We start from the raw sequence: 17848 nt of genomic DNA on the forward strand, positions 1-17848 counted from the left end.
TTTAGCTTGATGATGACAAAGGATGTAGTTCTCTACAACATGTCTTCCCTAGGCTGGTGCGTGGACATGAAGAGGTGGTATTATGGTGCTTTGAGGAGCAGTAATACCTCTCAGTAATGCTATGTTTTGTATTCTTGCCCTTGGGGCCCACCTTTTATTTCTTTTTTACTTCGCTAAGGCTTTCTCTTTTACTGAAATGGAGAGAATGTGAAGCTCTGAAAAAAAAAAGAAAAAAAAAAAAAAACAATAAAAATGTTTCACCTATATTAGTCTCAAGTGGGCAGTTATATCCAGGAACTAATTTTGTTTTTTTATCCCTCACGAATACATACTGTGTCTTTGTTCCCTTACATATTTAACATCTAGTAAGAAATGTCACTAGCAGACAGGAGAGGATACTGGCATGTCATAGAGAAGGAATGGATGCTTGCTTCTGGAGCAAAGTATTTCATGTCTTTCAGAGCTGCCCTTTTCTCTCAGACATGGTTTCCCCTTTCCACTTCCAGTGATGCTAGAAAGTCCAGATTCCAGTGTTCTAGCATTATCCAAAATCTTCAAATAGAAAGTTTGCTGATATGAAAACCCCACAAAAGTTACGGTGTTCTTAATGCATTCTGTGACGTTTAGATTTAGCTGAGATATCAGCTATATGTATAAGGCAATAAAGCATCTTTAATGTCCTTTGGCAGTTATGTTCTCCTAAGTGTGTAAAAATTTCACTTTGCTAAGCATCTGGCCGCAGTTGTTTAAGGATAAGTAAAAGAAGCAGGGTAGGTAACAGTTAGCTTTCTCCAAATACATAACCCAGGATTCATTTATAGCTTCTGTGGTCAAAAGGGAGAATAGGTAATCAGAACACTCCAAGAGAGGATTAGATTTATTTGGAAGGAAGACTTACTGATGCAATTCTAGATAGGTACTGCAAATTATCAAGCCTTTTTTTTTTATTATTATTATTTTTCACGAAACAAAATTCCCGCAAAACATGATCTTCAGACTGTCAGAGAATTACAGTGGTTCTCCATACTCTTTGGATCGTGATAAACGGAAGAGTATTCTGTTACATGACTGGGTTTCACTGAACTTGGAGCAGTCTGTGCAGCCTTCTAACACAGGGAAGAGTAGAAGGCAGCCAGCCTAACGTATCATTGACAGCATGGATGAGACATCGGATCTTCCAGTGTTGGAAAGCCAACTCCTACTCCTCTTAAAATATACAAACAGGAGCTATAGAGGGGAAGGACCTTGGGGGCAGAAGCTTTTGCCTTCTGTTATCTACTTCTGGAATAATTCTCAGACTTTAAATCTCAGAGGACGGAGCACATGCAGTATCTGCTTTTGCTGTCCTACAAAAACGATGGTCAAGGGGAATCTAATGGCTCCACTGTGCTTATGCTTTCTCACCACGCTGCTTGGCCAGGCAGGACAAGGAGCATGACTTAATGAAATTCTCAGGGACACATGTGGCTGCTCTGCCACGAGAGAAATCCATAATGGTATGCAGGCTGTGCATAGGTCTCAGTGAACGCCACTGCCCAGAGATTGTAGTGAGCACGTGGGGAGCATGTGCATGTCAGAAATGGGAGAACAAAATGATCTCACCCCGAAATAAGTACAAAAACGTAAGGAAAGATTTTTGTGGTAAATATAAAACACTTGGAGATTTCAAACACAAACCTGTGATGTTTTGTGACCTTTAACAAACACCAGAAATAGTTTTAGTTTGCAGATGACTTAAAGTTGTGACGGTGTGTCAATAAGAAGCATTATACCTCCAGTGCAAAAAGACTGAGTAGAAATGACTGTAGCATAAAGCTAATAGAGTACAACTGTATGTTATGTTACAAAAAGGTTCTTGAGGGAGAAGCATAGCATTTGTGTAGCTTTATACTTTGATGCAAAAGGACTTTCTTCCATACATTTGCTAGTTTTATTGCTGTTATGAGGGTGACTGGTATATACATAAGTCTCTACACATTATATTTACTAAGCCTTTTCTTTTCTTTTTCTTTTTTTTTTCTTTTTTTCTTTTTTTTTTTTTTTTTTAATTTTCAGGTTGTCCGTCAGATGATGTGGCTGATGGATCATATTTTTAAGTATACAAACTTTGGCATTGTGTCTCTAATCCATGGAGACTTCTTTATAAGACAGGTAAATAGAAACATGTAACGGTGCTTTGATTTATCCGTATATACGGGGTGTTTTGGTGTGACAGGACTTACTTGCGCAAGTCCTTCAGGGTTGCTTTGCAGAATGAAATAACTATGTTGAAATATGTGTGTATTCTGATAGAGTGAATCCAGTATATTCTGAAATTTGTTATTTTAAAGCTTATTTTATTATTTGTGTGGACATGAAGGTCTACAGGACTCGATTATGATGAAAGTCTTTTGTGAGAGTTGGACAAGCAAAGTACGTGGGTAGTCCTCTTTGTCTCTCCACTTCTGACTGCCCGTTGTTGTCCCCTCTCTTCTTCCCTTAGTGACCTTGAAGCTGTGCAGTCAGCCTGGTTAATTCACTGTTCTGACTGTCAGCATTTCAGATAGAGAAAGGCAGGACCATTCCTTTAGACAGTGACACGGTACCAGTTTCAGGTAGTGGTGGACCTGCACTAATTGCAATGAATGGGTTCTTGAGGATCAGTTAGTATTTGAGCATCAGGAAAGAATGTGTTTGGAAAAGCATCCTAAATGTTAATAAATGAAAAAATGATTTGTTATTTTTCTTTATTTTTTTTTCCCCCGGGCTTTTGTTTTGTTTTTGTTCTTTTTGGGGGAGTTTGTTAGCTGTTGATTAAACCATACTGTAAAAGTAGAAATGTAAAAGTACAGTGGTAAGTATGGATCTGGTGCTATGAACTGTAGTATCTAGCATACATGTTTCTTTCCTCTTTATTTTTGTCTAGACTTGAGCTCTGTGGGCAACCAGAGAAAATTCACTTATTTTACATTTACAGAGGAGAAAAAGCTAATTTACTTAAAAATAAATACTCACAGCAGTAAACATCTAAAGTGAGATTTTAACTAAAACCAGAGTCCTGTTTAGAAAACATCAAGCAAAATTAGATAATAAAGCTAAGATCTTGAGATACATGACAGTGTACTGTGAGCGTATTGAAAAGAACAGGTGTGATACTTCATAATGTATTTCAGTGGTTAAAATTCACAAAATACACATTTTGAGGTACACGAGGCTGTCAGCTTGTTAATTATAATTTCTGAATGTGTTGTTGCAATTCCAGTTACAAAGCTGAACTATTACTGAGCTGCAAAAAATAGTTTTGCACATTCCTCTTCAAGTGACTGAGGTCTGCAACATCAAAAATAAAATATCGTCCTAAGTCTACATGCAAACATATTGAAAATAAAATGTTTCTGAGTCGTTTGGTAGCTTCTTATCAATGGGTGTAGCAGACATGCTTAGGGTGAGAGAGTAATGATCTTTTACCTAACTATAGAAAGGCCCTACTAACATTTGGATGAGCAAATACATTATTTTTACATAAAAAATAAACAGTTTGATGATGGTGCAATATAACCGATTTGGTTAACAAGGTACATTAGCCTCACTTTCATGAGTAGCAACAACGGCAGTTTTAGGAATGCTTTTGGTGTCTACTACAAGGAGAATGGTGCTTTCTCTTCTCCCATTGAGAAGTTGACAGGTAACCGAGGGTGTCAGTAACTTGCCGTATTGATGATGCAAATAGCATGGCACCCTAAAGAATTTGTCAGTGCTCTGCTGCTACCTGTTTTCTTTCCTCTAAAAGAAAGAAAGCTGACCCAGTGTTTGCTAAATTGCAGTTACCCACCTGTCCTATTTGCCAGGTGTGTTTAGGTTTTGGAAAGTCCTGATATTTAACTTGCATACAGTTTATTGTTCACTGCTCTTTTCTTAAGTACTGTGCTATCCTGGAGTCCTGTGGTCTGGTGTCAAAAGACTGTTTTAACTGAGGAACTTTTATATTGCTCTTTAATTGCATTAACATGAGCAGGCAGAGCATTTTCCTTCTTTTCATGAGGTAAGTTTGAAATAATTGCAGTGGTGAGATTTTAAAATTTAGGATCCAGACTTTCACACAACTTGTCTTTAATAAAATACTGTTTCTTCTTGTTTTCCCTTAACACCACTACTTCCCTCTTCCTGCCAGGGGAAAAAAAAAAAAAAAAAAAAAAAAAAAAGTACAGTGGAAGGTTTGTGACAGTATCTTGAACTTAGAGAACCCTTAAAATGCTAATTCATGTAAATTCATGCCTGTGAAAATTTGGGTGGCTTGCTCTTGCTTTGTGTGGAGGTGGGAAGAGACAAGATTGTTGTTGAAGATGATGTAGATATTTCTGCAGTAATTAAAGACAAATTTTACTGTCTTAAGTGGAAAAAGTTGTCCTAATATGTTAAAGAGGAGAAATTAATGAGTCTTTTTCCCTACCCTTGGTCCTTCGGGTTTAATTATCACCTGGCTATAGCCCGTATACAGCTAATTATCAAACTGGAAGCTGGTGTCATACATCTAGTTGGCTAGGCTGTCTCTCACTTTTATTGCTGTGGGCTTTTTTTTTTTTTGTGAAGTTTACGCAAAGCACAAAATGCTTCCCACTCAACAGTTTCTCCTAGAGGAAGAAAACCTGTAAACATCGTAAACATTCATTTTTCACATGAGGCTTTTTTCCTTTCATATGTGGTATGGAAGAGATCCAGTCCCCAAGTGTGCCCATCAGGGTGCTGATTTCAGCTGAAGGGAAGAACCAAGCGGCCTGGTTTGGGGAGAAATCCTCTGTTTGCTGTGGTGGGGAACCCACCTGGCCTGGCTGTAAGGTCTGGCTGTGGCTTCTGGTGCCCGTGCAGCTCTTGTCCTGGCTGGGGCTGAGGGGAAGAGGTGTGTGGAAGATGATGCAAGGAAAGTTAGTGCTCGGCTAGGAGAAATTACTGGTGGAGTGCCCATTCACTGTCCAGATGTGTCTCCTGCAGACAAGTCACCAAATAGAGAGTTTCATCCTTGCTAGCAAAGATTTTTTTTTCAGATGGTTTGTGAAGCAGCAGTAGGTGCTCTGAGGAGAATATTGTTTGAGTCTCTGAAAGGGGAGAGAAATCTTTGAAATGTAATAATTATTGGTCTGATGTCTCTTTTAAGCATTCATTTTACTCAGGCAGTGTTTTATTCTTATAGGGAAAAGCACACCGTGACCAGCAGCTTGTGTTACTCCAGGAGCATCTAGAAAAATATTACAGGAGCCGTAATCGGAAATGGATTGTTTTATTTCCAGAGGGTGGCTTTCTGAGGAAAAGGAGGGAAACAAGCCAGGCATTTGCCAAGAAAAACAATTTGCCATTTCTTAAACATGTCACCCTGCCAAGACTTGGGGCAACGCAAGTAATCCTGAAAACGCTTGTTGCTCCACAAGAAAACGGAACTCCTGCAGGGAGAGACGCTGTGATAAAAGGTAAAGATCACTGAACTCTTGTGGATAAAAAGCAAATTGAATGTCCAAGATGTTTGCATTGTTAAGCAAAACCTTTTATGTATATTGAATTGGTCTGTCTACATGTCAAATACACCCGTAATGCACACTCATATTTATATAAATGTTTTCACGTTTGCTTTTATTTCCTCTATTTTTGTGTTGGGACAAAAAGGAAAAGAAAACCTTAATTTTAATTTGATTTAGTCTGCACCATGACTGTGTGAATGCTCGTCTCAGCACACGTGACGGGCAGAGCAGATACTGGAATGAGCACCTGGCAGGATGAGAAGGTGGGGCAGCTCCTTTCTGCGAAACCGGTGGTTTGTGCTGCTTTACAGTACTATGGAATTGCAGTAAAAGTATTTCTGGAATATGGAATAAGCTACATTTAAATCTTTATTTCTGGCTTTAAAAGTAATTTTGCATCCAGTACTGTGTATTTCATTCTTCTTGAACTATTTTCTATTGAGTTCAATTTCTTTTATTCTCTCCAGATTTTTATGATGACTGTCCTTTGCTACTGGGAGTTGTGCTGTCACTGACTGGATTTGAAAGATTGGTTTGGGTCTCTTGTATTGGAAGAGTTATGAGGGATCAAGAATATTCCTGCAGCATTATTGTTCTGGGATGCCTGGGCTGTAGGGGAGAGTACAGCTGAGATATAAATAATGCCTGTAGTTACGGGACTTGGTGCTTTTAGTCTCTCAGTTTTAAAAATGAACTTCTTGGCACTTTCAGACAGTGGACTTGGATCCTATTTAACCCAGTTGTGGATTTCTTTTACTTACTATAGAAACAATGGATAGGGGAATTGTGTTGTTCTCTTATTGGTGGGTGGTGGTGGTATTTCCATACCAAAATTATTATAATCATTTAGCAGTTTTACTCATTTGGAACCAAATCACCCAACCTAGTGAAGCCACATTCACAGATAACTTCTTTTTTTTCTGTGCTGAAGTTCAAATTTCAGGGTTAAGAGGAAACCTCATACAGAAATTACTTCCAGATTTTCAGTTTCAAAGTTACTTTTGTCAACATTGGAAATGAATGGAGATGATGCTCTTGCAGGAGTGGAAGGAATATTTTAAATGAACTGAAATCAAGCTGTGGAATGCATTAGAATATTTCCTTTCAGGCTACGTTCAGAAAAGAAGGACTCAAGAAAGCCCAAATTTTCTTAAGAAATTCTAGGTTCTAAAAAATGAGAAGGAAAAGGTCAGCCTGTTCCATTTCTTCTTCTCTCAAAGGCAGAACAGTGTGAAAAGTAAGTTCCCCAAATGAATTGCAGGTCTTCTGGTTCTGGAAGGGAACCAAACATATGTTGTTTTCATAATCTCAGATTTCTATCTTAGAGTGCAACTTCTCTGAACATCAAGCTCTGCTAGTTTTTGTTTGTTTGTTCGAGTGGTGTGATTCAGACTCTTGAGAAAGGGGTATCTGATAACAGTTGACTTAGTTGGGTAACAAAATAAATGACTCATCTCAGAAATATAATAAAAGTACATCTACCATCTACCCATCCTTCTGAAAACACAGAATTGGGGAAAAATAGGAGAGAAATATTTGATTTTAGCTATTACTCTTTCAGAGTAAAAGAGCACTGGACATGAAAACATAATAAAAGGGAAGGAAAAGAGAAGTAAAAATAAATTGTGTAGGCTAGGAAAGAGTAATATTTGACATGTGAAACCGAGCTATTTAAGTCCTCTCCTCTCTTAAGCTCACCAAAATGTTTTTACCATGGTAAAATTTTACCATTGTAAAATTTCTCTTCCAGAGATGTATGAAAGTTTAGTTCTTGATCTATACCTTGCATGGAAGACTCTTGCTCGAATCTTCTGCCTTCCAAATGCTTTTACTTTACTCTTGCCACTTCAGAAAATTGAGGAATATTTGTTCAGCTGAAGGAAATAAAACATTACAAGTTTATATAATTTTAAAGTCTAACAGGTTAGTGGTCATCTTTCTTTTTTATCTGTTTTATTTTTTCCTTTTTTAACCACTTGAAGAAACCCATCTCAGTGAAACCAAACTTGGGTGTATCTTCTTTGGTTTACCATCACTGAGTTGTGGATGCCAGAATTAGCTGCGTGTATGGTTTTGTTTTCAGCAGTGCTTTGCACAGAAATTGTGTGTAAGCTTTGCCCTTCCTTACTGCACTCCCTTGCTTGGGAAGTGACTTTTTTGTCTTGGTAGCATCGCATTTGAGTTTCATGGTTCGTTGAAAACATTTTTCCTCTGCACTACTTCTTCGTGTTCTCTGCACTGTGTTATTTAAGTGTCCCTGGTGTTCCTCTGTCCTGGGTTCCCAAGTTACTCAACTTACTGTAATAAGCTTTCTGCTCTGTTATTTATCATTCTCCCAATCTTTTCGTTACTTCCAAGTTTTATTACTAATGATTAGAGTTCATCTCCCCCCTCACCTGATTTTTGTTAAAATGCTTTATACATTAGCTCCTTCTCCTCAAAAATTATATCCCTTTCCTGTTGAGTTTCATTGGTGTTAGTGCAGAATAGAAACAGGACAGCATAAAAATACTTGATGTCTGTCCATCGTCACCCTAACTCTGTGGGGACTGATGGTTGGGCTATTTTATTTTGGTGTGTTTTTTTTTTTTTTCTTTTCCTTTTTTCCAGGGCACTTAGGCCACAGTTGCAAGTGAAGGGTTTCCTGAGTTGGAAAGAATTGATAGTCTTGAAAGTTTGAGAGTTCTCTTTGCAAGAACTAGCAAAATCTTCTGGCAAAAATCAACTACTCTGTTTTTTTTTGTTGTTGTTCTTTGGTTGACTTGTGTGTAGATCCAAATCTTAAGAAGGAACAGTTGGCAAATCAAAGAAGTTTGGAGCAGTTGCTGACTGAAGATATGCATTACAGAGCTTATTTTTAATCAGCTGTGCTCTAGTATATTTTTTTATCCTGTTTTATTTTACCGTGCAGTAAATTCTGTCTGATAAGAGGATGCTATGAGCTTGGTCACAGCCATATTGAAATGTTACCCGTCTGTCTTCAGAGGTAGCACAGTACACTCAGTTTTGTTGCTTTATCTCAGAGAAATTCAGTTTTCCTTTCTGCAGAGCTGGACTCTGGACTTGTTTTTTTTAGCTCACGTTTTGATTCACTTTTTGTGGAATGTGACTTGGATAATGTGGGAAGGTGGACTTGGCTGTTGGTTTTAATCTTGTAAAGGGGGCTTCTGGTTTTGTTCCCAGGTGATTTCTTGCACAGAGATTTGGGCTGATGAGTAAGATGTTCCGTCTGAGTGCTAATTTCTGAGGAAGGAGTTGATTTTGAGGTCAGTGCTCCAGCTGATCACAAGAGGACAAGTAGAGGGCAGAATGTGTTGCAGGGGAGGCAATGGGCCTCTTTTGGCTGCATTTAGAGCAGTGTAAGCTATTCAGGAAGCCACACCTGAATCCTAGTGAATGCTAGCAAATATTTTCTTTCACAAGTGGAAGCTGGAGTCCCCAGGTTCACTCTCGGTTGATGATTTCTTTCCTATTCCAAGTGCAATTTGACAGTGTTCCAGAGCTTGGCTGGAGGCAAGGTTTCCAGCTAAGCCTCTCTTTGTAGCTTATTCTTTTTCTCAGTGGTGACTACTGATGGTCTGCTGGTGGCTTTGAAGAGTCTGCTCCTAGTTGAGCCTGGATGGCAGCATTGGGTGGGAGTAACACCAGGGAATGAATGGAAGGGACAATGAGAAGCTCTGAGCATCAGTAAATCTCCAATTGGAGGTGGTCAAATGTCTGCTGTGTGAGCACCACAGAAAGGGAGAGCACTGCTGTCTTGAAGAATCTGCCTGAACTAAATAAAAAGCAACATACCATCGCTGAATGGAGAGTTAGAACAAAAGTAAGACACAATAGTTATGCAGATTTACCTCTGCTGGTGATTTAAAAAAAAATAAAATAAAGTAGGAGACTGTTTTATTTTTATTTTTGTCTAGATTGGAAAACTGCGATAACCTCTGATTGCTCAATCTTGTCTTTGTGCACGTCTCACCTTAGCACTCCCAAGGCAAGTGAGTACCATTGATACTGAGGTATATTTTTACTGTGTGGTTTGAGTACAGCCGTGTAGGACAGATCCCCGCAGGCCTGTTGTGAACGTTTATGTACAGTTTAAACAGAATCGTACTGATGGCATTTTGAGGCAATTTGAGAAATCAAAATCATCCACCGGGGCTGAAAGCGGCAAGCAGACTGATGCTGCGGGAGAAAAACGAGTCCTCGGAGAGATCAGCTTAAATTTGGCCTCTGCAGCTGTTTCTGCTGCTGAAGTCTCGGGCAGCCAGGCTGCTCAGTCTTTCAGCAGGTGCTAGAAATGAAGGATGAGAGTGTTGTTTAGTGGAGGTAGAATGTTCAAAAGGGTTTGGCTGCCAGAAACATCTGTAGCTGCGTTGGCCAAGCCAAGAGGAGTTCTTGAATGGGTATACTCGATGCCCTCTTTTTCTGTTACAAATACCAGACCTGAGATTCACACCATATTATAACTTTTGTAGTAGCCTCTCCTGAGTTTCTGCTAGTTCAAAAGTCTCCTTACACCTGAAAGCAGCGTTCTCAGAGATGTGGAAGTCGGACCCCCTTGTGTTGTGTGCAGTTGTCCATCAGGATCTGCTAGAGCTTCATGGCTTTAAAAATAAGCATGCCTCATAGACAGGACACAGCACAATATATAAGACCTGCTTGCTCAAAGGGAGGCCTGCAGAGGCTGAAGTTCCCTTTAGAATTATTTTTTTTTTTTTAAACTTGGGGTTCCTGGCAGACTGCCAGAGGTGGGTCTTTCTCCCCACGCTGCCCTAGAAAGGGTTGGAGCTGATCTGAGGAGTCCATGCACAGATCTGCCCCACAAAAGCAGAAGGTAAGAAATCAGCAACGAGGAGGACTGCAGCAGTCTTCCCATAGTGAAGTTTGAAGCACTATCCACTGAAAGAATAGTTTGAAATTCTAGCTAAATATTTAATAAATGATTTAAAAACATTTTACTGTAAATAATAAGATAATGTGCCCATATTTATCTGGCGCTTTTTAATTACAATTAATGATCTTTGTTGCTTACTCAGACAATTTACTTGTCTTTGTCCATTCCCACTTTACATCTGGGAAAATAATAAATCGAATGGCCTTGTTTCGAAATCCATTTCTAAATGAATACTTCTGTGGATTTACTATTAATTTCATATTGGCTTCTCTCTAATACATTGCTGCTTTTAAAATGAAGGGCTCTGCACTTAGTGCTTTTCTTGAGAGCGCCTTGACAAGCACTCTGTCATGATCCTGGCAGGCCTGGAGCCTTGTGCTCTCATTTCACGTGTCTGTCAGCATTTTGGAATACAGTATTTCCAGAAGGTGACACTGCGGATATTTCAGCTTGACCTGTGTAGCTTGCACGTTGTCAGATTTTGGCACATTGCATGCTTCTAATAATTCATGAACTAAATGGTCTGACACACCGTCTCGCCCCGCGCAGGTACTGCATTTGCATTGGTAATGAAGTGGTACAGGTAGGCACCGTGACAACAGGAGGTGCTTTTTTAAGATGACAGATATATGTGATTGGGTTGCTGGAAATGTCTTCACACGCTTAATTAAATTGAGTGCAAATTAAGTGAAAGGCAGGTGGAAACCTGTGAGTCAGCCAGGTATGTTCTAGTTGGTGTGGCTTTCAGAGCGTGCCTCAGACTGTGCTGCAGATTTCTTCATGTGTGCGGTAGCTCCTCAGTAAAATTTGGGTGGCAATTTTGGACAAGATCAGAAGTTTGTCTAACCCCAAATCTTCTCTGTGGTTCCAAGTGCATACCAGAGGCAAAGGACGAACAGAGCAAACACACATCACACTCCTCCCGCCACACTTCTCCCTCACATTCTCCTAGCTTGTGATTATTTTCAGTGTGGCACGTTTTGCAAGCCAGATGGGGGTTTCTGCTTATGTATTTATTCCTCCAATGGACATCTTCCATATACCTGTCCAGTTTCCTCTTGACGCCCAGTCTTGGCATCCTTAACATCCTTTGGCAAGGAGTGCCCTGCAGTTTTACTCCCCTGTGCATGAAGAATCATTCCTCTCTGTCTGAAACCTTTCTCTGTTTGCTTCAGTTTGAATACCTCTACCTATACTTGTATCGGTAAGGTTGGTGAACAGTCTCTCACTGTCTTCGTGCTGTTTTTTGTCTTGACCTCTATCATAGTTAAGTATCTCAGTTGCAGGCTTGAAGAGTCTTGAACGTGGTACTAAGATGTAACACCTCTTACTTATGCCAACAGGTGGTTATTTATAACAGACAGCTTTTAAAATTCTGTGAGATATGTTGCTGGCTATGGTGTAACTGTGTGCCATTACTCTGCTAGCCCAAATGTGGCATGACCTCAAATACAAGGCAACTCCAGTTCCCACGGAATGGAAACAAAATTGACAAACTCAGCTCACAGTGCCATCTGGCAATGTGCCCCTCCTTCTTGGCTCACTTTCCAGATCTGCTGCTCTCCCCCTTGGTGAACCTGGGGATTGAAGATGGGCCAGATGGGCTGAAGCAAGAGCAGGGAGAGGGCCTGGCTAAGCTGCTGTCTGTTCTTGACTATTGCTGGTAGTAGCTTACATTAAGGTTTAGATTTGACTCCACTGAATAATTTTCACAGCAAGCATGTTCACCTCCTTTGACCCTTTTTCATTTTCTGAATTTGATGAGGAGTGTAAGAGCAAGCCCTGCTACCAGCCTTCCAGAGACCTCGGGGATGGAAGCTCCATTGTGAAAACCGACCAGCTTTTCCTCCTCATTGCTTTCCTGTCTTTCACACACAAAGTGACCAATTTTTCTTCTTTATCTTGTAACTCAGATTTTTAAGAACCTGTAAGGGCTTTTTATTTTTATTTTTATTTATTTTTTATTTAAACAAACAAAACACTTTGAAAATCCAACTCTTATTTTATGACACAAATCACCTTTATCTGCTTGCCTTACCCCCGGCAGTGGGGTGGGTTGCCCAAAGGGATCTGCATGGCTATTGCTTCATCAGAGAGCTGCAAATGAAGTAGGTGCTGAGAGCTCTTACAAAGGCCCATCTGTAAATGTCCTTAAAGTGCAAAGAAAATTGGATCTTTATTTTTTGAAGTTTTCCTTTTGTGGAATGGGGGGAAGCACCTAAGATTTGGGGCAAGGCGGTATATGACTATACCCAAAGGCTGGAGTTGCTCTGTGGTAAAGTTTTGGTCTTGCCAGAGTTTCTAAAGAGTATTTCTGTGCTCTGAAATGAAATCTAGATTTGATTTTTGGCTGTCTTATGTTTTCAAATTTTTAAGCTATATTTGAGCTTCATAGTTCATTTGAGCTTCATAAAGTAATCTAAAAACGGAATAACTGTCAAATCAGTGGCATGCACTTTCTGATTAATTTTAACATAGCATTTCTTTTTACTCCTAGAGAGCAAATCAAAAGGCCTCCAGTGGGTGATAGATACAACCATTGCGTATCCCAAAGGTGAACCCATTGACATCCAAACCTGGATTCTTGGCTACCGGCAACCAACAGTTACACATGTACATTACAGGTAGGAAATAAACCTTCTAGTCCCGCATTGAACTAAAGTGTACATATATGTAAATTACTCAGAAGTTATTAGCAGCATGTTTTGGGATATGGGAAATCAATAGCAATGTCTTGTGTGTATGTGAATCTCACACACGTAGGCAACTCACTATTTATCAACGATTTTCTTCTGAAAAGTTCAGTGACCATTCTATGGCTTAGCACATCAGAGTTGTTAGGACAAGGAGTTAAGGTTTTAAACTAAAAAAGGGTAGATTTAGATTAGATAAAAGGAAGAAATCCTTTACTCAGAGGGTGGTGAGGCACAGGCTGCCCAGAGAAGCTGTGGATGCCCCATCCCTGGAGGTGTTCAAAGCCAGGCTGGATGGGGCTTTGGGCAGCCTGGTGTGGTAGGAGGTGTCCCTGCACATGGCAGGGGGTTGGAACTGGGTGGTTCCAACCCAAACTATTCTGTGATTCTGTGAAATTTTTGACTAATGTCTTATGGTTTAACGTAGTTTTGCAGAGTATGTTTGAAGGCTTGGTCATCTTTTCTACTTCAATATTAAGTTGATGTTGTTAAACCCAACTTAGTGTTTGTTTTCCGTTTTTCTGTAATAACAACAGACAAAAAAATCACTTTGTTTTTAGATAATAGGGCTTCTGAAAGATTACTATGTATTACTATGTATTTAACTTTTTGACAAATTTCAGCTTTTTTGCAAAAAGCACACTCTTACTTGTTGAGCAGAGCAATATTTTTGAAATAGCAAATTCAGTTGAAACTTAAAATGGGTTACCATTTAAAATCTTAATCCTCAGCAGTTCTTTGTCTCAGGGCCTATACTGATGGAGAGAGAAGTTGTGCACGTGTGTGTGTGGTGTATGTATGTGTGTGTGTATATATATATATACACACATATATGTATTTTATATTTATATTTAATTTATTATTTATACTTAACTATGATAGAGGTCAAGACATATTTATATATATATATATAAAATAACAGTCTGCTTTGTTGTTCTGTCTTTTTATATATCTATATCTGGATGCACAGAGTTAAAACACACAAATATGCAGATCTAAACTGCTTCTGGGAAGTTGATTAAAAAAGAAAAAGCAGCACCAAATACCTGATTGTTGTAACACAGCTGTTGCTTGCTTTGTTTTCACTTGTTTTTCACCTGCCCACAATTGATTGGATTTGATATTGAGTGCTCAGAAATTAAATATTTTCTTGGATTTTTTTTTTTTTAAGAGGTCTTTGTCCCTGGACATAGGCAAATCCAAATTTTGGCATACAAACATTTTCTTTTTTAATTGGTGAAGCAAGCAAGGGTATTTCATTAAGGCAGGGTGTATCTTCTGGGCTGTGTATCAGTCCTTGGTATGAAGTTGCCAGTGATGTTGTAACTGAATGCTGGCTGAGAAATAATTACCTTGGTTGCTAGGAAGTTGTCATCATGCATACTCTTGGGGTAAGAACTTGATTAAAGATTAAATTTCTTGAAAAAATCTTATTTGGAGCATAGTAATAGTATTTCATGATCCGTTAAACTCTGCTGTATTTCTTCACATGCTGCAAACACACGTGTATATATAATAGAAAGAGTTCTTGGGTCAGGAAAAGGGTGTGAGGCCTCAAACATATTTCTGACATGTCTGATAGTTTAGTTGTTTTTATGTTAGTGGTGCTGGTCTTGATCAATATTATTCCCCAGCATCATTTTCTGGATGTTCTTAGGCATTTTTTACTGATTGGTGCCCTAGGAAGTAGCTGACAGACACTTTATACCTTTACAGTTACTTCTAGCTCCTGCAATGCTCCCTCTCAAGCATCTCCTTATACCCACCCCATACACTCAGGAGTTCGACCACCAACTGAAGTGGTCATTTTTTTTCCAGAGAAATCCTTGTTTTGCGTAGGCCCTACAGAGTCTGGGGGTGATAACTTGGGAACTTTTTTCACAGCAGTGCTACAGACTTTATCACCTGGGAAAAGCAACTTGCATCTGTCTAAGGGAAACCTGAGGCTGCCTTGCTCCTTAGTGTTGGGAGCAGCTTTGACAGAGTAGGAGACCTTGATCAAGGAGGATGGCACTGTTTCGGGGGGGGGGGGGAGGGGAGGAAAAAGAAAAAAAAAATTAAAAAAAATGCTACTTTTCCATGACCAAAAAGGATTTATCATTTCTCACTTCTTTATAAAAAAAAAAAAAACCAAAAAAACAGTCTTTTGAATGTCACTTATTCCAGCTCTCTGCTTCTGCTTGGTAATTTCAACAGTGCAGTTGGGTGGCTCAGTAAAAAGAAGAAACTCGTGTTTGCTACATACTTGGAAGTAGAACAAACTAAAGAAAATAAAAATAGCATAAATCTTCTATATTGATTGTGCCCTTTAAGTTCAGTGAGTCATTATGTGCTTTTACAATAGATTCCTGGTTTGCAAGTCTGCTGCTCTCTAGCAAGAAGGAGGCCTTGCAGAAGAATTTAGGTCTAGTTTGTTGTAGAGTGTACTAGGCTGGGGCTCATCTTCATCCTAAAATAAAACAGTTGACGCACTTACATCAACGATTAGGTCCATCTAAAATGAGAACATTTTTCTTCTTACCAACTTGCCTTGAGCATTTGCTAGTAACCATTGTCAAAGCAAATAAAGTAATCCTATTGCTGATGTTTTGTAAAAGTATGATACTTAGATTACGTATTTGGGTTAATGATATATAAAGCAGCCTGCCTGCATATTGTGAAACCAGCAGCACTCCAAAGACTACCTGTCCTCATTAGGAGTGCAAGTACCAGCACATGGTGTGTCTTGGGGATGAAAGGAAGATGCTTCTCCCACAGAGCTCTTTGATCTCCCACTGGATTACTTTTTAAAAATTCACCCTGCAGTTTTGTTTAGTGCACTTCTTGCCTTTAATCACTGTACACGTTGAATCGTTTTGGAAGAGAAATGATTCAGTGTCCTATTACAGACAGTACCAAGATGATTTTCTCTCCACAAGAGTTAAATTTTGGTAATGAGGGCAAGAAGTCACCCCAGCTCCTGCTTTCAGGAGCTTGGCTGGTGTGCATCTGGGGAAGCTGTATCCCAACATAGCTATCAGAAACTCATAAGAGAGGCAATGTACTGTTTTTTTCCAGTCTAGGGATTTTTTCTTCAAGCAAGTAGATCTGACTGATTACCACTTACAGTATTCTGCAGCAGGTGATGTGAAAGCTGCAGCTACAGGGAGAAAAACATGCATGCGACCCCAAAGACATTTTATTTTTATTTTCCTAGTTGCTGTTTGATTTTGATTTGCATTTCATTGCAAGTCTGAAATCTGCAGGAATATTTTAATGCTCTTGCTATGTCAAATAAGTTGATCACGTTTACATCACAAAAATCCGTGATTTTGTCTTAATTCCCTTGTGCTGTTTACTGAGCTTCTGGACTCTTACAGTAAGGTTTCAGGTCTCCTTATGTGGGTCCCCTTGGATGGTACTTTAACTGGGAATGACCTTGTGTGAAGCACAGTACAGGATGCTCACTGGAGTTCTTTTCCACAGCCATGCTTAAATCTGTTCCTGCTTTTTATAGAAATCTGCCTTCAGGTTTCTCGAAGGTGAACGTACTTACAATTTCTATAGGACATCGTTTACCTAATATGCCTTATTCAGGTCATCTTAGTACTCCCTCACATCTCTGGAATAATTGCAAGTTGAATGTGTTTAGAATTTCACTAAAGAGACTTCCAAGACTACTTAAAGTTTTTTTTCTTTAAAAAAAAAATAATCTGAGGTTGAATTAACTTCCTGATTCTAAACATGTACATTGAAAACATAATTCTGAACATGAGCATAAAGATGTTGTTACCTTCCTTGTACTGAACTTGAACATTACAGTGCTTGTAATACTAAAATTTTTAAATTTGTAAGAAATTGTTTATTGTTGGGTGTGGGTTTGTTTGTTTTTTTTTTTCCAGAAGGTCTAAGTCACTGGTTTGGAGGACAGGGCCTCTTGGTCTAATTTTTAAAAATGACTTCTAGTAGTTGTGACTGACCCTATAGAACTTCTAAAAGTATCCCCCAAGTGGAAACTACTGCAGGTTTCTGAGGCTGAGAGCTGTGTACCATGCCTCTAAAATGAGAACGGAGGGTCTTGGCTCTGCCTGGTGCTGTGGCTGACTTTCCAGTCAGGGTCGTTCTTGGTTGGCTTGCCAGCTTGAGGTGCGTGTCCTCTGGCCCATAAGGGCTGCAGTTACACCTGGGCCAGCAACTCCTACAGATCTCTGGGAGCAGATGGCAGTAACAAGAGCGTGGGGAGGGAAACCGTGCAAGATCCCTCTGCACGTGGGTGCTTGGTGGCTGTAAAAGGCCAGGCTGGATGAGGCTGTGGGCAGCCTGGTCTGGTGGGAGGTGTCCCTGGCCATGGCAGGGGGTTGTTACAAACTGATCCTTAAGGTCCCTTCCAACCCAAACCATTCTGTGATTCTATGGACTTGTCTGATACCCTTTATAAACTGCTTACACTTTAGACTTTTACAACGTCCCATGGGATTTACTACGTGTAATTGTTCTGGCGGGTGGCAGCAGGGAGTTGCTTCCCTTTTGCATGAAACTTTCCACCGATGACTTCAGCGGGTGCACCCTGTTTCCCGCGTCCTGCCAGTTGTGGCTGAATCACTCGCTCTGTGACCGCCCCGTGGCTCTGCAGCTGTCTCATATCCTGCCTCGCTGTGCCCCTTCCAGCCTGGCGAGTCTTTGTGCGTTTGGTGTCTCCTTACACCAAAAACCTCTCAGATGAGCTTTGTCTGTGCCTTTCCTGGTTGTGCTGTAAGCAGTTTGGGAGATGACTGATACCCCCAGTTCCCCACAGT

At 39.8% G+C, this 17848-nt stretch overlaps 1 protein-coding gene across 1 annotated transcript in view; it reads left to right on the forward strand.

Moving 5' to 3' along the window:
* The window catches only part of LPGAT1 (lysophosphatidylglycerol acyltransferase 1), a 68120-nt gene that overhangs the window by 31568 nt on the left and 18704 nt on the right, over window positions 1-17848 (forward strand). The window contains exons 4-6 of the mRNA XM_082756400.1: window positions 2056-2151; window positions 5168-5441; window positions 12878-13004. Of these exons, the coding sequence (XP_082612526.1) occupies window positions 2056-2151; window positions 5168-5441; window positions 12878-13004 (497 nt within the window). The remainder of the gene's footprint in view (window positions 1-2055; window positions 2152-5167; window positions 5442-12877; window positions 13005-17848) is intronic.

Source organism: Aythya marila (assembly GCF_965140915.1).
Source record: "Aythya marila genome assembly, chromosome: 3".
Taxonomy (NCBI): Eukaryota; Metazoa; Chordata; class Aves; order Anseriformes; family Anatidae; genus Aythya; species Aythya marila.